The sequence below is a fragment of the Tamandua tetradactyla genome, chromosome 24, assembly GCF_023851605.1.
Source record: "Tamandua tetradactyla isolate mTamTet1 chromosome 24, mTamTet1.pri, whole genome shotgun sequence".
Lineage (NCBI taxonomy): Eukaryota > Metazoa > Chordata > Mammalia > Pilosa > Myrmecophagidae > Tamandua > Tamandua tetradactyla.
The window spans coordinates 21,286,387-21,311,029 of NC_135350.1; the positions used below are offsets into that span (position 1 = coordinate 21,286,387).

General features: G+C 38.6%; 1 protein-coding gene across 1 annotated transcript in view; it reads left to right on the top strand.

Annotated features, from left to right (window-relative positions):
* The first annotated feature begins 9,539 nt into the window (after positions 1 to 9,539).
* MANBA (mannosidase beta) overlaps positions 9,540 to 24,643 on the top strand; it is a 136,050-nt gene continuing 120,946 nt past the window's right edge. The window contains exons 1-4 of the mRNA XM_077142671.1: positions 9,540 to 10,043; positions 14,764 to 14,858; positions 16,881 to 16,986; positions 21,530 to 21,700. Coding sequence (XP_076998786.1) covers positions 9,867 to 10,043; positions 14,764 to 14,858; positions 16,881 to 16,986; positions 21,530 to 21,700 — 549 coding nt within the window. The 5' untranslated portion in view covers positions 9,540 to 9,866. The remainder of the gene's footprint in view (positions 10,044 to 14,763; positions 14,859 to 16,880; positions 16,987 to 21,529; positions 21,701 to 24,643) is intronic.

Genomic DNA, 24,643 nt, shown 5'->3' on the forward strand with positions numbered 1-24,643 from the left:
ACAAAACTTATATTTTGACTAGTGCATTTCCTAATATAGCTTATGTAGACAGCTTAATTGAACTCCATAAGTACATGGAACCTTGAGTAGGACATGAGATTTTGTTGGTTTGCCCAGAGTAATGCCCCGATAAATCCCAGAGTGATTTGAAGAGTGAATAAAAACGTATTTGCAAAGTCCCCATCAGGGAATGGTGAGAAAGGGGGAAAATTTTGACTTCTTCAAGTTGAATTCTTGATAGTCTCACAAGCAGTGTGGACAGGCAAAGCTTTAGGCTGAGTCTCCAATCTTGGGGTTTGTTCACATTAAAGAACCCCACAAAGGATAGGTCAAGCCTACTTAAAATTAGGCCCAAGAGAACCTCTTTTATTGCTCAGATGTGGCCTCTTTCTCCAGCCAACACAACAAGCAAACTCACCACCCTCCCCCTGTCTACATGGGACCTGACTCCCAGGGGTGTGGACCTTCCTGGCAACATGGACAGAAATCCTGGAATGAGCTGAGACTCAGCATCAAGGAATTGAGAAAAACCCCAGAATGAGCTGGGACTCAGCATCAGGGGATTGAGGAAATCTACTAAACCAAAAGGGGGAAGAGTGAAATGAGACAAAATAAGTGTCAATGGCTGAGAGATTCCAAACAGAGTCAAGAGGTTATCCTGGAGGTTATTCTTATGCATTAAATAGATATCACGTTGTTAGTCAAGATGTAGTGGAGAGGCTGGACAGATGGAACTGCCTGAAAATGTGGAGCTGTGTTCCAGTAGCCATGTTTCTTGAAGATAAATACATAATGATATAGCTTTCACTATCTGACTGTGTGATTGTGAAAACCTTGTGTCTGATGCTCCTTTTATCTACTGTATCAACAGACGGGAAAAACATATGGAATAAAGATGAATAATGGTAGGAACAAATGTTAAAATAAATTTAGGGTGAAATGCTGGTGATCAGTGACCGGGAAGGGTGGGGGGTATGGGATGTATGAATTTTTTTGTTTTCTTTATATTTCTTTTTCTGAATAGATGTAAATGTTCCAAGAAATGATCATGATGATGAATATGCAACTATGTGATGATATTGTGAATTACTAATTACTCCACTACATCTTGACTAACAACGTGATATCTATTTAATGCATAAGAATAACCTCCAGGATAACCTCTTGACTCTGTTTGGAATCTCTCAGCCACTGACACTTATTTTGTCTCATTTCACTCTTTCCCCTTTTGGTTTAGTAGATTTCCTCAATCCCCTGATGCTGAGTCCCAGCTCATTCTAGGGTTTTTCTCAATCCCTTGATGTTGAGTCCCAGCTCATTCCAGGATTTCTGTCCATGTTGCCAGGAAGGTCCACACCCCTGGGAGTCAGGTCCCATGTAGACAGGGGGAGGGTGGTGAGTTTGCTTGTTGTGTTGGCTGGAGAAAAAGGCCACATCTGAGCAACAAAAGAGGTTCTCTGGGGATGACTTTTAGGCCTAATTTTAAGTAGGCTTAGCTTATCCTTTGTGGGAATAAGTTTCATATGAACAAACTCCAGGACTGAGGGCTTGGCCTATTGCTTTGGTTGTCCCCACTGCTTGTGAGAATATCAGGAATTCTCCACATTGGGAAGTTGAATTTCCCCCTTTCTCGTCATTCCCCCAAGGGGACTTTGCAAATACGTTTTTATTTACTGTTCAAATCACTCTGGGATTTATCAGGGCATCACTCTGGACAAACCTACAGAATTTCATGCCCTACTCCATGAATTTATGGTATTCAATTAAACTGTCCACATAAGTTATATTAGGAAATGCACTAAATTATAAATTTTGTACCAAATAAACATTTTTTGCTTTAGTCTTACACATAAGTTAAAGTTTTAAAATATGAATTACCTTCTATTTTCAACACCCCGCAATATTGACATTCCTTTGTTCTTCCTCATGCAAAAACATTTTGTAATTTGTACAGTTAGTCACATTCATTGTTTTATTTTTCCTCAAGCAAAAACTTGTTTTAATTTGTACATTTAGTCATTGTCATTGTACACTCTAGGCATTCCTGGATTATACCATCTCGGTCTTCATTGTCTCATCTTTCCTGCTGATTTCATTTGTACCCCAGCCCTTCTCCATCATTCTCACATTCAGCTTCATTCAATGTACTAACATTATTGTATTATAGTTAGGTAGTATTCTGCTATCCATTTCTGAATTTTCACAATCAGTCCTGTTGCACAATCTGTACCTCTTTTGCTGTAATTTTAACTAAGTTCAATGCTGAATGCTTTTTAATTTCCAGTTTGATCTCTTCTTTGACCCATGTGTTAATATTTGGTGGGGAGTTTTGCACATGTATCTATTACTGATTTCTAATTTAATTCCATTATGGTCAGAGAATGCACTTTGCATAACTTGAAAAGCTTTTATTTCTTGGACTGGTTCAATGACCCAGAATATCTATCCTGGTAAATGTTTCAGGTGCACTTGGAAAGTGTTTTTATTCTGCTGTTTGTGGGTGTAGTTTTAGGCCAAGGTTCTTTAATTCTGTGGATTGTATTGATTTAATATTTTGATTTTCTGTCCTCATATCAATTATTGACAGAGGTGCAATGAAATCTTTATCATTGTGAGTTTTTCTATTTTTTCTTGCAGTTCTATCAGATTCGATTTTTTCAAAATGTATTTTGGGGTGTTGCGATGGTGGCTTATCAGGCAGAGTTCTCGCCTGCCGTGCTGGAGACCTGGATTCAATTCCTGGTGCCTGTCCACGCAAAAAAAAAATTGAAGCTCTGCTATTAGATGTAAAACAATTTATATTTCTTCCTCTTTATGAATTGATCCATTCATCATTATAAAAGTATCTTCATATCCCTTGTATATCAGGGTTCTCTAGAGAAAAAGAACCAACTGGATGTATGTATACTAGACATATATATGTACATATGAAGGGATTTATTATAAGGGATTGGCTTGTATGATTGAGGGAGTGAAAGGTCTGTATTTGTAGGGCAAGCTGGAGGCAGGAAATTCCTGTTGAGTGTAATTTTGATTTCTTGACTCGTACTTTCTTAGGTTGGAAACTTAGGAAGGAGTGAAAGGTGTAGTCCTGAGGCTTTCAGGATGGTGAGTTTCCTTCAGATGTCTGGAATCCTTAATTTCGTTTAAAAATATTTTTATTGAGATCTTCACACACCGTATAATCCATCCAAAGTACATTCAGTGGCTTACAATATCATCACATAGTTGTGTATTCATTGCCATGATCATTTTTAGAACATTTGCATCTCCAGAAAAGGAAATAAAAAGAAAAAAGAAAAAGAAACCATGCATCCCATATCCCTTACCCGACCCTCTTGTTGACCACTAGTATTACAATCATCTCATTTTTTTAACCCCTTTTCCCACTCTATTATTTATTTATTTATGTCCTTACCTATTTGTACTCTGTCCATACCCTGGATAAAGGAAGCATAGCTACAAAATTTTCACAATCACAAAGTCACATTGTAACAGCTACATAGTTATACATTGTCTTCAAGAATCAAGGCTACTAGAACACAGTTCCACAATTTAAGGTACTTCCCTCTAGCCACTCCCATACACCATAAACTAAAAAGGGATATCTATATCATGCACAAGAATAATCTCTAGGATAACCTCCTGACTCTGTTTGAAATCTCTCAGCCACTGAAACTTTATTTTGTTTCATTTCTCTCTTCCCCCTTTTGGTCAAGAAGACTTTCTCAATCCCATGATGCAGGTCCTGGCTCATCCCCGGGAGTCACGTCCATGTTGTCAGGGAGATTTACATCCCTGGAGTCATGAGGGGAGACAGTGAGTTCACTTGCTGAGTTGGCTTAGAGAGAGAAGCCACATCTGAGCAACAGAAGTAGAATCCTCAATCTTGCTGTGAAGACCTCCAACTGATTAAAGAGGTCCATCCACATTATGGAGAGTAATCAGCTTTATTTAATGTCCATGCATTGTAGATGTTAATTCCATCTACAAAACTCCTCCACAGTAAGAACTAGTCAAGTGTTTGACCAAACAACTGGCCCCCATAACCTAATCAAGTTGACATATAAAATTAACTATCACACCTGGTAATACTTTTTGCTCTGATATTTATTTTATTTGATACTGACGTATCCACGCCACTCTTTGTTTGTTTAGTGTTCTCATGGCATAACTTTTTCATCCTGGTACTTTACCTGCATATTTAAGGTGTGTTTCTTATAGGCAGCATTGAGTAGGTCTTGACTTTTTTGCTTTCCAACACTTAAATTAAAGCTATTTAATTGGAGTTTAGACCATTTACATTGAATATGACTATTGGTATGGGTATATTTTATGATAATTTTGTTATTTATTTTCTATTTGTCCCCTCTGTTCATTGTTCCTCTTTTCCTCTTATTCTGCCTTATCTTGGGCTGTGTATTTTTAATGATTTCCTTTTATCTTTTTTATTGGCTTAGCTACAACTCTTTGTTTTGTTATTTTGATGTTTGCTTTAGTGCTTATAGGCATCTTTATCTTATAGTTTACCTTCAGTGATATTTTGCCACTTGTATGGTATGGGGACCTTGTAATAGTATACTTCCACTTCTCCCTTTCCAGCATTTATGCATTTTTCTTCTACCTTTCTTATAACTGCACAATGCATTGTTGTTTGTTCAAATGGTCAATTTTAAAAAGGGATTTAAATCATGAGAAAAATATCCATGTGTTTATACATATATTTACTATATCTGGTGCTCTTCAGTCTATTGTGTACATGCATATTTTCATCTAGTACAATTTTCCTTTTGCCTGAAAAGTCTTCCTTTTAACATTTTTCTGTAGTGCATGTCTGCTGCTGATAAATTCTTTCAATGTTGTTTATCTGAAAAAGTTTTTATTTTGTCTTCAGTTTTTTACAAATATCTTCAGCGAGTATATAATTCTATGCGGACAATTTCTTTTCTTCAGTACTTAAAAAGTGCTCCACTCTCCATCTTATTATGTTTCTGTGTATGTGAAGTGTCTTTCTTTCCGTGGTTTGCTTTAAGGTTTTTCTCTATGTTACTCTCTTATATCACTTCCCGCTTTTTCCAGCTTCCTCTTTTCAAAGCAACTTCTTATTACAGCTATCTCTCTCTCCATCAATTATTTATTCTATGTTTCATTGTTTTTCTGTGTCATTAATTTGTGCTCTTTATTACTGGTATCTTTTCTTGGGTATATTCTCCCTTTCCCCTAATACTTGAGTTTAATACTCAAATTCATTATTTCTGATTCTTTTTTCTTTTCTAAATAAGCCATTAAGGGTATAAGGTTCTGTTTAAATGCTACTTTGGCTACATCACACACGTTTTGATATATATTGTACTGTTTTCATTGCGGTTGAATTCTAAAAAAAATTTCAATCTCCATTATTATTTCCTCTCAGATCCATGAATTTTTCAGGAATAGGTTTTTAACATACCAAATAAATGTGTGTGTTTTTGTTTATCCTTTTTTGTTACTGATTTCTGGTTTTATTACCTTGTGATCAGAGAACACAGCCCCCTATTGTATCAATTATTTGGAATTTGTTAAGATTTTCTCTGTGGCTTGGTATGTGGTCAATTTTCGTAAATGTTGTATGTGACCTAAAAGGAAAAAATCGGTCAGGTGCAAGAAGGTCTGTATGTTCATTAAATGAAGGTATTTAAATTGTCTGGTTCATAACTCTGGTTCTGTGGCTACAACCTCACCACAGCTCCCCACTCCCACCTCCAGATGACTCAAGAACATTGACAGTGATAATATCAACAGACAAATTTCATTTTCTCATTGGAGTCACTAAGAGACAGCCTTCCTGTCTTTTACACTGGAGACATTACAAGGTAGCAAGTAGGAAAAAGATCTCTTGAAATTTAAGATACAAAGATTGAAGACTGTCTTATACTTTTTTTTTTTGCAAAGGCAGGCACCGGGAATCGAACCTGGGTCTTTGGCATAGCAGGTGAGAACCCTGCTGCTGAGCCACCATGGCCCAACCTATCTTATACTTTTATAACCAGTTTACTGTAACCAGTTTCTTCATCTACTGCCTTCAAATATATGTGTGCTTGACCTCTCTTTCTTGCCTGTGAATGCTGTTTGCTTATCTTTCGGTATTAAAAAGTTCAGTTCAGTCCTAAAACATAAAACTTAAAGCTCTTCATACTTCCCCCACTCTCCTACCTCAAGTTCAACCTCTGACTTGGGGACTGAAATGGAGAAGGGGTTGTGATCTGTTTTTAAATTTCTTCTTGCTTTTACATATTTCCCCTCTCTCTGATGCTTCTGGGTCTCCCATCCTTCTCAAGTGGTTTGGAATGCTTGATGAGGAACGGTGGGGGTTCTTTGGAGACTTCTGCAGGGGGATCCTATACTGCACAGTTTGCTGACATAGGTCATGTGTTCTCTGACTGTATTTTGGGGGCTCTCTTGGGCAGGATCTATGATTTTGGCTCAAGTCTGGAAACCTCCTGCAGTGTTCTCTTTCCTTATTTGGCCAAGTTTACTGGCTCATTGACAAACTAAATACTAGCAACGTACAGAGTTAGTGTGGCTACCTAGTGTGCTAACATTTTGGGCCTCGAACTCTAGAGGATTAGGTCAAGGACTCCCTCACATTCCCTCATCGTGCTCTGTTTTGGTGGGCACAGGAGTTTCTATTGTTGCAGCTTCTGGCTGGGGAGTGTGGGACTAGACGTGGCCTCTTGTAGGCCCTCTAACCTCCCTTACAGTTCTCTTGGATCTCTCCTCCCACTTGGCGTAAAAAAGTCAAAGTATTTTCCCAAGATATAAAGGCTTGGACTTCGATTGTTTAGGCTCTGTGGCTTCATGAGAAACTTGCCAAAGAACTAATTTGACCACCTACTAGTAAAACCTTTGAAGGGGATCCTTACAGCCTACTGTCCCTAGCTTCAGTGATTAACTAGCCACTCTAATCTAAAGAAAAACACCTATTCAACATCCCATTATGCCTTCATTTCCTTCACCTTGTTATGACATATAATTATCTCATATGATTGGAACATTCTGGGCTTTCTAATGTGCTCAGTAACTTCATGTATTTAGGTTTGAAGGAACCATTTTCACATGACAAAGGGCCAAAAAGTCCCCAGTGACCTGCTGCAGCAGGATACTGAGCTTGTGTATCACTTAACCTCTGCAGGCCCCATATCTCTCATTTAAAACAGGGAAATATCTTTTGTCCTAAATTATAAGAATTTTAGGAAATATCAAATAAGGTAAACAAAATGAAAACTATTTACACAGTGTAAATTTACAAACACATGAAATTATGTTTAAAATTGTATTTGGTATGGTGGTGGTTTGATTTTGGTATGTACTTTAGAAAAATGTGTTCTTAAATCGTATCCATTTCTGTGGGTATGAACCCATTCTAAGTAGAACTGTCTGATAAACTTACCTTAGTTAAGAAGATGTGACCCACCTCAATTGGAATGGATCTTAATTCTATTACTGGAGTCCCTTATAAGAGAATGAAATTCAAACAAGGAGAAAGCCAGGGGAAGCAAGATACTCAAGGTCACAGAACCTGGAAGAGAAGGGAGAGGCCTGGAGAGGTCACTATGTATTTTGCATGTAACAGAGGAACTAAGGATCACGGGCTCCAGAATGCCACAGTCTCTGACAAGAAAGCTTTACCTTGATGAGGACTTGATTTGGGCATTTTCCTTGCCTCAAAATTGTGAGCAAATAAATTCCCATCATTTAAGCTGAACCATTTCATAGTATTTGCTTGAGCAGCCTAGGAATCTAGAACAGCCATCATGATTTTAAGTTACATAAAATTAAGAGGCCTTAATAAAATTTATTCTTTCTGGAAATCCTGGACAAAAATTAAATAAAAATTTTTATACAAATTATACAAAACCCTATACAAAAATGTGAACACCGTGTCGTCTATGCCAATCCTACTTGTAGGCAGAGTACTTATTAAGGTTTTTTTCTTGGATGCACTTTGCCCTCAAAGTGATGTAATTTAAAATGGCATGGAATGAAGGAAGAAAGAGTCTTTAGTTTTGTTTTTTTAAAATGGTTTGGTTCTAATTTTTCCTAATAGAACAATAGAATATATTCAAACATATTGGTTAAAATGATTTTTCCTTTGCCTTGGCTTAACGGAACCTCTGGATTTTACGAAAAAATGCCATTGTGACTTTTGCTTCCACTGGTCTCATTCTCAGCACTGAACAGACCATGGCTGGAGGTTTAATGGCTTGAACTAGGGCATACTATTTAAGTTGAGAGCTTTGTTCCTATCAAAAGTAAGGAAGCTCCTGGAACAAACAAGGCATTGGGACCAGTCAGAGCCTCTTCCAGGTATTATCAATGGGCTTCACTGCCAGGAGAACAGGAGCAAGGAGAACAGGGTCTGCCACATTTACGAAGGGCAGGCCTGGCAGGTCATCTGACCTTTCTGGACCCCAGTTCTATCAGCTACAAACCTAGGAACTCGGGCTGCATGAACCACAATGTCAATTGCCTGGCTTGGGAAAAATTCTGAATCTGCAAAGTCATATACTGACCTGTGCCTATAGATTCAAGCAAGTCCAGGGCCATTATGAGGCAATACAAAGCTCAGATTTGATGAGCTTTTCTACAAAGACCCCTTCCTAAATATCGAAATAAGCCAGACACCATCAACACAGTGATGTCAGTCTATTTCATGTGATGTGAAATCCCCGATTTACAAAATGATAATTTAGGACTGACTTGCTCACTTTCCAAAAGTTTCTTCACCAAAAATGGCAAGAATATTAAAAAAAAAAAAAAAAACCCAACAAGAACTGATTTATGAATAAGATAGTACACAATTTCCCCCTCTCATCACGCCTTTTTAGGAGCACTTTTACACTGTAATGCAAAAATGGGACTTTAGTAGACCATATGATTACCAGAGAATTGTATTGAAACTGTAGTATTTCTTGAGTACCTTGGCATTGTTAGAGACAGACACATACCTTAACTCATTTTATGGTTAAACACCCTGAAAAAGAAAGAACTGCCTACATTTTGGAGTTCAGGAAACGGAAGTATTTAAGATTTTATGTCTTGCCCAGCTCCTACAACTAGTGAGCCGCAGAAGATTTCCAACTTACCTACACATCTGGTGCTAGTTTCCGGAACTCAGGGACCTTCTCTTTGGGGCTTTATAAACCACAGGGACAGAGTCTACTAATAACATGCTGCGCTCGCTGTGGGCTAGGATCTGGTTCATCCTCTAAGCACATTTTTTCGGCACTTAAAACAATTCTAAGCGCTAGGTTCTATTATTAGTCTTTATTGTTTACTCTCTCAGCGGGTTTGGGTGGGGGGAATCCACTAGACTAGCGCGTGGGACTGCCGCCAAGCGACCCTCTGCAGAGTAGATGGGGGTGTGAATTTTGGGGAAAGGAAGGCGGGTAAGGGCTGTTGTCGCGGGGTTCCTGTTCTATGAGGAAGTGAGGAGCCTCATCAGTGTTTGTCTCCACACAGTCTGTACTTCGCCTCCGGAAGCTTTGCGCCACTCTGTGCTTGCCCCAATAACAGTGCAAAGTTGTGGCCTCCAGGAGTGACCGAGGAAGCGGTGGAGACGGCGCAGATCTGGCCCAGCACCTGCACCTGAGTTTCAGCTCCGGCGCCCGCGACGGCCCCGCTTCTGCCCGCCCAAGAGAGGTCACCGGCCCAGGCAGCAGCGAATTCTGGCTGATCAGCTGACCTGGAGGCGGGCCCTACGCCCGGCCCGGGGCGGGGAGAGCTTGCGCCTCGCTTTCCTCCGAGTGGACTAGGAGGCTTTCCGGAGGGTTCCAACCAGCGCCGCGATCCTCGTCTTCCGGGTCTCCACGGCGCCGGCTCCCGGAATGTGCCTCCACCTACTCCTGCTGCTGGCGCTGTGCGGGGTGGGCCGGGTTGGCGGGACGCGCACCTACAGCTTGCGGGGAAGCTGGAGGATCCGCAGCGGGAACGGCTCGCTGGAGCTGCCCGGGGCGGTCCCCGGCTGCGTGCACAGCGCCTTGGTCCAGCAGGGTCTGATCCAGGTACTGTGTGCTGCCCCCCCGCCGCGATCCCGCGCCCGCGATTCCCTCTTGATGAAAGGGGCCCAGGAACGTCCTGGCAGCCTCCAGCCCTGCGCTGTGCCGTCGGTCTTGCACTGACTTGCCCTTTGCATCTTGTGGTCTGTGGAGGTAAATCTCGAGGCGACACTGTTGGCAAAGAGCACCGCGGGGTTAAGGGCAGGAGACAGTAACCTTTTGCAAAGTAAGGGTTAACTATATCCAGTAATGTCTCCGTTTTTATTTCTCTCTTTTAAGCCTCGGGGAGTCAGATTTGGGATTGATGAAGCACATAGGTTGAGGAGAATGAGAACTACAACAGTAAAGTTGGGACGGGCAGTTCTAGTGAAAAGGCTAAACAACTTTTCAGGATGATGGGATGTGAAGAAAGGTGCTGTTTCCTCTCAGGATATGCGATGTGTGTCTGTCCCAATCAGTGTCCCAATCTGTAGAGGCATGAGGCATGGTGCAGCAGCTTGTGGTAATGCTGTGGCAGCCTATGTACATAGGTTGCAAACAAGCTTCCATCATCCGCTGCTTCTTAGAGGCCACCTGCTGCACTTCGCTTTCTCATTCTCTGATAGTTTTAATTGGAAGAAGAGGTACTTGCATGTGTTATTCTGATTAGCATAACAACTCTATGGAGTAGGTGTACTTATCTGGATTTTATGGATGATATGGAGTTATGGAGCCCTGAGAAGTTAAGAACTTGTCCAGGGTCACACAGCACCTTAAGTGTTAGAAATGGAATTCCAACTCAGGACTGCCTGACTTCATAACTTTCTTAATTACTACTATAAATAGTTTTTTTTTTTAAAGCCATGCATTTTTTAAGCACTGTTATGGATGACTGTCAATCTTAGCATTCTGAATTTACTTACATGACAAGAAAGTGGACTAGGGTTATGCAAAATTTCCAAATTGGTACTCAGTGCGTATTGTGTCAAGAATGTATATCACAAAGGAAGTGAATGCTGGAAGTGACACTGACACTGTTTTTAAGCAAATAATTCTCAAATTTAGGTATTTTAACTGTTATACAGATCACATAGACCATAGTTGACCCCCTGCTGACTTAGACCGCAGTTGATCTTGGCACACCGAGGCTTCCATACACCTACCTTGAGACTGTCTGGGTTTATTTTGCAAGGTCTCCCCTTGCTTCGTTTTACTGGCAGAATTAAGCCAATGGGGAATTAATGGCTTTAGCAAATCTGAAAATTGCCCCATGTTACAGGACTACGTATTAAGAATCAATGTTTTGTTACTACTTAATAAGAATGAGTTTGCTCATAGTATGAAATAACTAATTTTTCCTTGCTGGGAATTATGTACAATATCTCTTAAATCTCTTTACATATTTTTAGAAAAACTTTAGGTTTCAATAAGGTGCCTATAGGCCTTAAATGGTGCTGGGATGAGAGAGAAGGGAGAGCCTTTCTTGGGGATTAGGGAACACCAGGCCTATTGAAAATAATCATTAACACCAGCATCAGTATTGAATAATGTGATGTTGTTATTCCAGGTCCTTTATTACAAAATTTTTTTTTGGTGTTGAACGGTTTGTTTGTATCCCTTTAGTCTCTTGTCCACTGCTATAAATTCTTGTTTTTGTCATGCATTAAATTCTCATATGCTGATACAGCATTCTTATTCCCTCTCTTTTAATCCTTTAAAAGATGATTGTAACATAAGCAAAAAAGAAAAACGAATAAAGAAATATAATTACAGCAGTTTAATGCTTATTGTACAAAAAATAGATGCAGAAAAATATAAAGAAAAACCCAAACACATAATTATATAGATGGGTAAATTTACAAAATATCCCAAACTGTAAGATTTTATCATAGTAATAATATGTGATTAACAGGTTAGTCTTAATAATTCTGTTCAAGAAGCCATAATTCTGCCCATGAGGTCCTAATCTGCAGGTTATCACCCATAAAAGCATTCTAATAAAATATATACAGCATTTTGGACAGATGTATATTGTTGTGCCTTTTATAAACAAAGAAATAGTTTCGACGAATATTGACCATAATGACCGGATATAAATTTATTCATAAAGCTGTAGGTAATTTTTCTGCTTGTTATACTAACCTTATACAGAAATGTTAAGACTTCAGAATGGAATGTTTGGCTTTAGTTGATCATTTTTATTATGTAATAGAATTTCAGAAGCTTTTAGGAAAGGATCCCAGTTTAAAAATCCATATTTTTCCTTCTACCCCAGCACATACAATAGTGATGATAGCTATAATTTATCAAGTGTTCACTATGTGCTGGGCAGAGTTCTAAGCACTTTTCATACATTATCTCCTGTCCTCATGCTGATCCCATGAGGGATAGGTACTATCATTATCCCCATTATAACTTGAGAAAACAGGAGTATAGAGATGCTATACACATTTGCTAGGTCTCACAGGTGTCAGAGATGAGCTGAAACGTGAACCCGTGCGGAAAAAATTGCCCCAACAGGGGATGCATTGTTAAGTACCACTGACATTTTAACTGTTGAGGATGTTTCCAGCATTGTTGTCGCCGTTCATGGTGTTGCACGTGGATCCTGAAGGCACATTGCCTGGGCCCGAATCAGTGCTCCACCACTTAAAAGCCATGTGATATTGAGTTGCATAATCCCTCTGAACCTCGGACATGATAATAGACCTGTCTCTGTAAGGCCACAGGTAGTAATTATTGTTTTTATTGAGCAGCAGGGTGCCTCGGTATAATCCTTTGGTATAAAAGTGTAAGGATATGGGAGGTGTGGCATTGTAGCATCACAAGCATCGCAGAAAGAATGCAGACCTTCTTGATGTTAGACTGAGTTGGTTTCATTCCTGGATGCACTTTCGCTTTGTTATGGGACCTCAGGCAAGCCACTTCACCTTTTGGAGCCTTAGTTTCCTCCTATTTTACAGTTGTATTAATTGCACATGCTTGTCACGAGGATAAAAGTGTGTGAATGTCCATTTCAGAGGTGGCTGTATACTAGATGGTCAACAAACGATACCATTACCAACTCCAGTGACTTATGTGGGTCCTTAGTCATTATCTGGGGTAAGGTTGAGCTGCTATTTGCTTTAAATAGGACTCAACATTTTAATACAAGCAAGGAGAGTGAGGCTAACTGGGAACTAAATGAAGTGGGTTCGTTGGCATTTGGAATGGTTATTATAACTGTAATCTACGCCTCTACAACCTTTTTTTTTCTTTCTGGCAAAATGTTTTCCCTCAGTAAGAGATTTAACCTGTATATTTTGTTTGTCTAGAAGAAACATATCTTAGAAGTTGTCTTCTTGACCTTAACATGCAGCTTCTCCGTGGAGCTGGGACAAAGGAAGGGCAGATTGCCACCCATCCCCAGGGCTTAGAAGATGGACGTGTTGCAGCTGCACTATCCTCACACCTTCCTTCCCATGATATTTTTAACTGTATTGGACTAAGTCCACAGTGTAGAGTTATAAATAGGGCTGGATGGAGACATGTGGGCAGACTAATAATTAGGTGTCCTGTCAAACCTGTGTCCTTAAATATTTGTTTTATGTTTATTCATTGGAGGGGTTGACTGTGGCGGAGGGGAAGAGCAGAAAAGGAACCAAATTGTCTGGGCCTGGCACACCCCATTCAGTAGAACACGAGCCTCATTAACCAGACCTTAAGTTAGTTTGCTGATTATTGTTTTTAAATCTCATCAGCCCCTACCCTGCCCATATAAAAATATCTCTTTCAATCAAGAGCAGTTTCAGGTAGTTACCTTCCTTTCCATCTTTATACCTATCCAGTAATATTTTAGTGCACTTATAGATGTGAGCCCTGGGCCTTTTCCCCAGCTGACCTAAGGATTATGCAAGCGAGGTCTCAAGGCCAGGCGATGGCGCTGCATCTGGAATACCCAGTCGGCCAGTCGTGTAGAACCGTGTCCACAAATACTTTCTGTAAAGGGACAGATACAAAATATCTTAGGCTTTGTGGGCCACATGGTCTCTTCCACAACGCTCAACTCTGCCATTGTAGCTTGAAAGCAGCTAAAAGTAATACCTAAACAAATGGGCGTGGCTATGCATCATTACAACTTAATTTATGGATTCGTGCCCATTCTTAGCTCACTGCACAAAACAGGCAGTGAGCTGCATTTGGCCCGTGGTCTGTAGTTTGCTGACCTCTGATTTAGAATAATTTCGGAAACCTAAAGTTTGTAAGTTTGATGGTATCTGTGCTACTTGTATATTCTCTGTAGAGATCCTTTTTGTGCTCACTTAGTTAAGCTAAGTGAAAAATAGCCCTGGAAATGCTAAGTGTAATCAAGGGATGGGAGTTTTGCTAACCTTTGGGCAGCAGAGGAGTCGCACGCCCCCTAGTGACCAGCTGGAGTAGTGGCTGCTGTGAGCAATATGAGACCCACAGGGCTATGAGACTGGACTTACATACCCCAGTCTCTTGAGAATGCCTTGAAGGTTCTGTTTGGTTCTAACAAGGGAAGCCAATATTAATAGCCACATGTTTTTTTGAATAATGAAGCTATATTATTTACATCTCAGAGCTCTTTTATTTCAGGCACTTTTTTTTTTTAATTTTACATTTTTTGATATTAATGATCCAACTCCTTTGTACTCCTAGATTGAGTGCATTAATTTCTGGGTGTTTATTTAGCTATTGTTAGTAATTTGTTTCATCGACTATAATTTTTGCCTTGTATCAACAGGATCCTTACTACAGATTTAATGACCTCAACTACAGATGGATCTCCTTAGATAACTGGACATATAGCAAGACATTTACGATTCCCTTTGACGTTAGGTATGTGTGTGTATGCTAGATGCTTGTGTGTATAAGTTTTTTAGGAGCTTTTCTTTTACTGTCTAAGCAATAATCTTTTCTTTTGTCACATATTAGAGAGTTAAGTCAGAATAAAGCCTTGTACTGTGAAAGTGAATACACAATTGATGTTTTGTTTTGTATGTGAGGATGGTGATAACTGATCTCCAGCTACAAAGTTGTATCTTTTTTTATTTTTTCGGTGGTGCTAATGTAATCTCCTAGACCTAGTCACATTCTCTTATCTGTAGTTCCTCTTCCCCACCCCCAGTATCAATAGGGTGCCGTACATTTATAACATTGTTAGTTTGGATCAGAGATATGTCGTTTGTTTGGTGTGTTGCTAACCAGCCATGGGAACCATGACCTTGGCCTTGTCCCACATTCTGAGGCATGAGAAAAAGCACAGAGACTGTTTTCTGTCATTATAAGCAGTTATTTCATCATGAAACAGAATAAAATTGTTCTTTTATATGACTTTATAAAGTAATTATTTACAAGTCTCTTAAAAGAAAAAAGAACCCAGAATATTATGCTCAGTATCATGTAGGTACCATGCTCTAGTTTCTATTTCCAAAGAATACTTAAAATATCTCCAATAACACCCTATCTCACTTTGAACTCAGCATATCCAACATTTAACTGAATGACTTTTCCTCTTATACTAACTTTGTATTCTAACAGCCTTATTGTTTCTTTTAAGGTAAAACCATTTGTGCAGTCTTCTCTCTCCAAGGTGTTTTTGGCTCATTCTATCGTCACTTCATCTCCCTGTGATCACTTTGTTTCTGAGTGCTGTTAGTGTTTCCCAGCGTTTCTCTTGGGTGACGTCTTTTTCTCCTTTCTGGAGTTTCTACCTTTGGTCAGACCTTTATTTGTAAGTGCCTGCAATAAGGCCAACAGCTGCCTAATTATACTTTTTGCTATGTCTTTTTATTTTCCAGTCTTTTGTGTGTAGAAACACTAGATTCATCTCCCCCAAATTTGCTAAATGCTCTTATTGAAGAATGGCAAGTGTCTTCTTTTTGCTTGGCAAATCAAGTTTAAATTTCTCTGCTTATCTGTGAAAATACTACACTTCTTAATCTTGCCTTTATTCCTCCTTGCCCCAAGCCACACTGACTTGTCCAGCTCCACTCCCCTTAACTCAGCACAGATCGTGTACTATATCTTTCATCATAACTGTTAGCCTTTCCTTGCTTTGGTTTTGTTCTTTCTGTGGGGACGACTTCTACGCATTGTTTTTTTTTTAATGTATATACCAGCTCTATTGAGATATAACATAATAATGTTTTCAAGGTTCATTCATGTTGTAGCAGGTAAGTATTTCATTCCTTTTTATTGTCAATGAAAGCCATTGTGTTGATATATCACATTTTATTTATTCTATCCATCTTTGAGTTTCTGATTTCCTTGAAGTCTTTCCTGATAAAATAAGCTTTGATAGCACTTATAAGTCTGTCCACCAACATCATACTCCATGATAGAACAAATCAGAAGTTTTCTGTTTGTTCCCTATATTTTAGGCTTGAATGCCAACCAGAATGCAGACTCCTTAATTTCAGAGAGGTAGTTCCTTATAAGGCTTAGTAGAGTCCTGGCCACAAAATAGTCACTTAAAAGTACTTGTTAGATGGTAAATGCCTTATCTTAGATAGTTTCAGTAATGTAATACTTTGTGAAAACCCTCTTGTGTCTATTATTTATCTTGATTCTCTTAAGAACTTTGTGAAATAACTAGAAAAATATCATGCATTTGGAAATTATACATTGTTTGCATACTTTTATATTTATGGTAATTGATATATTACGAAGAAAGATAATCTGAATTATTCAAAGAATATGAAAGTATATGAAACCAGTACTTTTGAAAATTTCCTTGGGAACCACTTTTTAAGCATGTACATTTTTCATGAAATAGTTATTCCTTTAGTTCTTAACTAATAAACTAAGATTTATCAAATTTTATTTGATAAAAATTTATAAAATCTTTCCTTTTTTTAGCAAATGGCAAAAAGTGAAATTGATTTTTGAGGGAGTTGATACAGTTGCTGAAATCCTGCTCAACAGTGTCTCTATTGGGAAAACAGACAACATGTTCAGTAGATATGTAAGTATATAATGACATCAGATTTGAAAAAAACCCTACTTATATGTATTTGTATTGTTATTGTCAGTAAAGAAAGGCTAGTGCACACTCGGTGATGCAGACTAGTACTGGCTTTCAGAGCATTGCCACTTTTATTCTCTGAGTCTCAGCTGCCACATTTGTAAAAATGCTACATATTCCATGTTGTTATTGGGAGGATTTAATAAGCTAATTATATAAAATGGCTGGTATTACTATGTGCTTGGCACGTACGAAGTGTGTGACAAATGCTCCTTTCTCTGTTTTTGATAATCCAGAGTATGGCCAGAAACGCTGGAGTGTTTAAAAAGTTTGAGTTTAAATATTGTTATTGAATATTAAAATTTATTCAGTTTTATGATACATAATAGTTTATAATAGTTTCAGTGGTAAAAAGAATTCAGGTTTTGATTCATAGATTTGATGAAGCTTGTTTATTTTAGCACTTGCAATTCTCGTTATCACAAAATATTTGGTGAAGAAGTCTGCAAGTAGATTTTAGCCTAAAATTGCTTTTGTTCAAAGTCTATTGTAATATTATAATTCTACTGAGTAAAATAATGTCATCATTACTCCTAAGCCATAAAGGGTATTTCAAGGAAATTCTATTCCAGATTGTAGAGAAGACTAAATGTATTGAAATTCTAATAACCTGAGTTAATATACAATTTAGTCAGGATTATTTCTAATACTAGGTTCAAAATCAGTGTCTAATTACCAGACAGCAATAAGTATGTTGTAGGAATGAGGATGGGAATGGAAGAAAAGAGAAAATTTCTCATGGCAAGTCACTGCTTTGTGGAAGAAACTGTGTTAGGAATTGTGTTAGGGCTCAATATTGACAATACGTTCATTTATTATGCAGAGAGAATCATTATTGTGGGCTGCTTCCATCATCAGGGGAGAGGAGAATCCCACTTTGTCCCTTTCTTGGCTTCACCAGGGCCTAAGAGCCCAACAATTTGAAATCACCTAGGCGAAGAGCTGAGGACCTTTGCAGATAACGAATTAATGAAGTTCCAAACAGAATGCTGTTGTTTCCTCGCACATGCAGTTCCTCTCCTTGCCTGGGGTTCCTGCCATCCCCAGCCTCCCAACCCGCATTGCTCTCATATGTTCTTCTGGACAAAGCTCAGGGGTCATCTCCTCCATAAAGCCTTCTTGGACCACAGGCTGGGTGAGGTGGTCGTCCTTTGAAACGTGAGGCTCCTGTCCTGTGCTTCCTTCCCCCTAGTTTAGCACCTACCACCCAGTGGTGCCATTGTCTCTGGTTGTCAGTGTCCTTCTCCTGGACCCCAAGCTCTTTTTTTTTTTTTCTTTCCTTGCTTTTGTTTTGTTCTTTCTGTGTTTTGATTGAGAAATATTCACACACATTCATTCTATACATGGTGTACAATCAGTGGCTCACAATATCATCACATAGCTGTGTTTTCATCACTGTGATCATTTTTACAGCATTTGCATCACCCTAGAAAAAGAAATAAGAAGAAAAACTCACACATCCTATACCCCATCTTCCCTCTCATTGACCACTAGTATTTCAATCTCAATTTTTTTGTCCCTTAACTCACCTATTATTTATCTATTTATTTTTCCTTATTTTTTTTTTTACTCATCTGTCCATACCCTGGATAAAAGAGCATCAGACACTAGGTTTCATAATCACACAAACACAGTGTAATAAGTGAATACTATACAGTATTCTTCAAAATCAAGGCTACTGGACACAGTTCAACAGTTTCAGGTACTTCTCTTGAGCTACTCTAATGTACCATAAACTTAAAAGGGATTTCTGTATAACGTATAAGAATAATCTCCAGGACAACCTTTGACTCTGTTTAAAATCTCTCAGCCATGAACACTTTATTTGGTCTTATTTTTCTCTTTCCCCTTTTGGTCAAGAAGGCTTTCTCATCCCATGATGCTGGGTCCTGGCTCATCCTAGGAGTCCTGTCCCACGCTGCCAGGGAGATTTACATCTCTGGGAGTCATGTCCCCCATAGTGGGGAGGGTAGTGAGTTCACCTGTGAGTTGGCTTAGAGAGAGAGGCCACATCTGAGTCACAAAAAAGATTCTCTGGGAGTGACTCTTAGGCATATTTCTAAGTAGGCTTAGCTTCTCCTTTGCAAGAATAAGTTTCACAGGGACCAGCCCCAAGACCAAGGGCTCAGCCTATTGAATTGGTTGTCCCCACTGCTAACAAGAATATCAGGAATTTCACAGATGGGGAAGTTGAATATTTCCTCCTTTCTCCCCAGTCCTCAAAGGGGACTTTGCAAATACTTTCTATTCTTGCCCAGAGAATGGGATATATTGGAGCATCACACTAACCTGTGTAAATTAACAAAATCTCACTTCTTATTCAAGATTCCATGTAATTATGGAGCTCAAATAACCTGACCATACAAGTTATTTAGATAATGTGCTACCCGAAATATTCATTTTGTACCAAATAAACATCTGTCCCTTTGGTCTCACACAGAAGTTGAAGTTTTAAAATATGGACAATATCATCCTTTACCCTGTATTCTGATTTACCTTAGTCCTATTCAGATCAGCTTCATTCATATCTCTAGTAGAAATCTGATCACTTTTTCAACTTTTTTAACAGTTGCTATATGGGGTAATGCTGAATTTCATAGCTTTAGAGCTCTAACTCTGAGTCTCAGGTGTTACACAAATACCCAAAGTTTCCAAAATGACCAGGTTATATACAAATAGCTTAGTGTATCAGAATTTAGAAATAACAGCTTCAACTCCATAATAGATGTGACTGCTGTGCGAGCTTACAATCCAGGACACTTTATATTAGGCCTTCACCTGATAACCCATGTTCTCAACTTCAGTTCTCCGAGTCTGTTTACTATAGCTAATCCATATGAGTGAGGCATGATAGTGTTTGTCTTTTTGTTTTTAACATTTCCTTCAGCATACTGTCCTCAAAGTTCATTCACCTAGTTGCATGCCTCACAACTTCATTCCTTCTTGCAGCTGCTCAGTAGTATAATTGTATGTATGCCTCCAAACTTTGATAATGCAAAAACATAAAGGAATGTGGTGAACATTACAATTCTGAAGTCATTTTGTTTTGGTTGTTGATGATTTTCATACTAAATTATGTGGGTACATATGGTTTTTCATTTTTATCTTTTGTCTAATCAGTACGTGAAAAGACTGCTTGACAGGAGTATGTCTGATCATCTGATCTGTTTTAATTTCTTTTCTAATAAAACAAAAGCTATACTATAGGTTGGCTTAGCAACAGGAATTTATTGACTCACAGTTTCAGAGGCTAGAAGGCTTGCTTCCTCCTGAGGTTGGTATCATCTGGCTGGCTGTCAATCTTTGGAATTGACTTTTCCATCATCTGGCAATGCACGTGGTTGTTTCTTCTCCTTTTTCTTCTGGGTTCCTTTGACTTCCAGCTTTTGACATGGCTTCTTTCTCTATCAGGTCTCCAAAAAGAGGATTAAGACCCATCCTGCTTCAGTTGGACCAAACCTCATCAAAAGTCCTATTCTCAACGGATTCATACCCACAGAAATGGGTTAAGATTAAGAACATGTTTTTCCGGGGTGCCCAACTCCAAGCCACCACAACGTCCTTAGTAGGGGTTGTACTGTACAGCAGCTCCTGTGCAAGGGACTTTGGGATCGCATAGTACATGGTGGTAGGGATGGGGTTGAGAATGAGGTAAGAGGAGGGAGAAAAAGGATGTTTTGTTTGCAAGTGCACAATATATGTCAAGAACTTTACTTATCTCATTCAAATTAAACTTCAGGACATCTTTGTGATGTGTAGATGGTGTGGTACCTATTAGGGGAAAGGAAACTGAAGTTTTTGAAGTTAGGTAATTTGTGTATAGGAGGATTTTTAGCCATGTCTGTTGTGTGTCTGAAGACTTTGATCGCCCCAGTGCAGGTTGTCCTTCTCTAGAGTGGCTGTCGGCATCAGCTGTGATAGAAGTGAATATCCAGCAAGGAGGAGTCTCTAATAAGAACCAGGGTTTCAGGGGAATAATACAATTGACAAACTATCCTAAAAGAAAACATTCCTTTCTTTCTGGAATAATTACATGAAGACATTGTGTGCTGGTGTCCTTTCCCTTTCAAGAATAGACTTTTCAAACAAAAATAGCTTATGACTTAGAAATACATGCTGTGCATATACCACAGAGTCAGGCTGTCATGAAGCATCTAGGAAGTCCTTGGCAGTGCAACACCACATGTAAATAGCCAGAACAGACTTTCCAGGGCTAGAGATAATCTTCTGCTCACAGTTTCCTTAGGTCCAGCACTCTGGCAGTAAAAATAGGAGAAACCTAGAAATCTGGTTTGGGTAGGGAAATGTGCTTGATTGTAACTCAAAGCATCACTCAAAATTACCTAACTTTGGAGAGTGCTTCCTGCTGCAAGGAAGCAAAAGCTAAACATTTGATCGATTTTATGCATCTCTCAATCCTTCTGCTTATATGTAAAGTTTTACACATGAGGCTACTTCCACCTCTTTTTTTTTCTTCTTTTAGAGCTTTGATATTACCGGTGTGGCCAGAGACGTGAACTCCATTGAGCTGCGCTTCCAGTCAGCCGTGCTGTATGCAGCTCAGCAAAGCCAAGCCCACGCTCGCTACCAGGTGCCGCCAAACTGCCCTCCCCTTGAGCAGAAGGGCGAATGCCATGTCAACTTTATTCGAAAGGTGATGGTTTTTCAAACGATGTGGCTTTGCCTTGAGGATGGGGTGTGCCAGAGTGTGAAACTCTTATTTGAAGACTCTAGTGACATTTCAGACATTGGACTTTTCTTTCCAGTCCCCTCAGTGGCTTTAAAATTTTGAAATAAATGTTAATAGATTATCTGAGTTTTTGGTGGAGAGATTCCACCTTTCTAGGTTTTCTTCATGAAGCATGCTTCAAAACTCGGGTAATATCAGAAAAAGAAGAAAAATATGTAACCGATAATATAACTTGACTGATGGTTGTTTCTTTATTAGATAAGATTAGAACAATCATCCATCAGTTTAGTTTTTAACATTTAAGTTTATTATGCTTTTGGCCAAATTGTAAGGTTCACATTGATTAATAATTTTTAGTAATATTAGCCTTCTGCAAATATTAATATATTTGCTGGCATGTCCTCATATTTACTGCAAGGGTCTCATCAAATCTAATACAACGATAACAAAACCCATCATGGTGATTATTTTTCTTTTAGTAGTTAGGTCTAGATAACTTTGATTTATTTTAATACATGAGTAAATTAGTATTCTATGGAAAATCTAACAAGAAATAGAATTCATTGGTTCATTATGAGGACACAAAGATTTTTTTGCCAGCATTCTTTAGGTAAGACCAATGAATTCTGATTATTTGTGTCTAATTAAGAGGTGCTGCTTTTGCTGGGTGGTCTTACCATATATTATGTTTCCTTAATATAGGTATTGAGGTCAAGATTTTACTTTCTCCTGCTTGATTCAATTTACTCAACCTTGTATCAGTTACTTTTTATTTTGTTTTATATTAATTTTTTTTGCGTGTCAGTTACTCTTTAACCATTTGTTCATACTACATAACTGAACAGTCTTTGAATATTGCTTTGGTAATACTCAGCAGTCAGGTATCCTGTGTAACATGTAAATTCTGTCTGAGATTCATCTTTTGATTTCTTAGTCTTTTATCTTCAAACAGCATAGCGGTTTGAATCCTAGAGATTGCCCTTTTCCCTTCTCCCCTTCCAGATTTAGCCTTCCCTCAAAACCAGAACTGTCCCTTGTCCTAATGTGAAAAGAATGAATGCAGTTTACTTTTTTTTTTTAACTTTCTTATCGTGAAAAATAACATATATACAAAAAGCAGTAAATTTCCAAGTACATTTTAACAAATAATTATAGAACAGATTTTAAAGTTTGGTATGGATTAGTTACATGATTTTTCATTTTTGCTTTTAGCTGCTCTAGAACACTGGAGACCAAAAGAAATATCATTATATTGATTCAGCAGTCATAGTTATTTGTTAATTCTGTTCTCTTATTATATTCTTCCTTCTCTTTTTTTTTCTTTTTTGTGAAAAATAACATATATACAAAAAAGCAATAAATTTCAAAGCGCATCAGAACAATTAGTTGTAGAATAGATTTCAGAGTTTGGTGTGGGTTACAATTCCACAATTTTAGGCTTTTTACATCTAGCTGCTCTAAGGTACTAGAGACTAAAAGAATTATCAGTATACTGATGCAGCACTCATACTCATTTGTTAAACCCAGCCTTCTCTGTATAACTCCACCATCACCTTTGATCTTTCTCTAACTCTTTAGTGGTACTAGGGCTATGACTGTTCTAGCTTTTTCATGTTGGAAGGGGCTGTTGATAATATGGAATAGGGGGATGAAACTAATTGATGTTCTGGGCCCTATGTACTTCAGGACCTATCTGTTCCAGGGACCCATTTGAAGGTTGTAGCCTGAAAGTTACCCCAGTGCATGGAATATTTGTAGAATCTTATATAATGCCCTTGATATTCTTTAGGATTGGCTGGAATGGTTTTGGTTGGGATTTATCAAGTTTGATAGTAGCAATGTATAACTAAAACTTGCATAAGAGTGACCTCCAGTGTAGCCTCTCAACTCTATTTGGACTCTTTATTTGTTACACTTCTTTCTCCTCTTTTGGTCAGGATGAAATTGTTGATCTTATAGTGCCAGGATCAGACTCATCCCTGGGGGTCATCTCCCACATCACCAGGGAGACTTTCATCCTTGGATGTCATGTCCCATGTAGGAGGAAGGCCAATATTTTCACTTGCAGAGTTGGGCTTAGAGAGAGAGAGGCCACATCTGAGTAACAAAAGAGGTCTTCCAGAGGTGACTCTTAGGTATATCTATAAGTAGGCAAAGCTTCTCTCCTATATACATAAGCTTCGCAAGAGCAAACCTCAAGATCAAGGGCTTGGCCTATTGATTTGGGTGTCCCTAATGTTTGGCACAGTATCTGGGATGTCCCCAGTGGTAAATTTTAATAGTTCATATTAACATATTAACATATTTTAACATAAAATATTAACATATTTTCTCTTCCATCCCTCAAGGGACTTAGCCAATACTTTTTGGTTATCTGCTTAATATATTCTGGGATATAGCCAGGCGTAATATTAAGTAATACAGGCTTAAAGGCTCTCATTCTTATTCTGGGCTCCATGTGTTTGGATTGTTTAAATGATCTATCCTGACAGGTTGAGTTATTATGTGCTACTGAAAATTTAGATTCTGGATAAAATGAATCTTTCTTCCTTTGGTCTCAAAGAGTAGGTGAGGGTCTAAAATACCGACAATGTCTTCCTTACACCTGCATTCTGAATTACTTTATTCCTGACCTGATCGACTTTGTTCTTATCTCTAAATACCAGATTGTATTTGTATAAAACAGCCCCTCAAAATTCAGAAATAACAGTTACCACTCCAGACTAAATGTGACTGCTCTAAGAGTCTAGGCCCCAGTTTTCTTATATTTTCTAAATGAGATCATACCGTATTTGCTTTTTTGTTCCTGGCTTATTGAGCCTCACCAAATGTCTCACATGTTCATTTACATCATTGTTTGCCTCACAACTTCCTTCCTTTCTGCAGCAGCACAATGTTCCATCATAT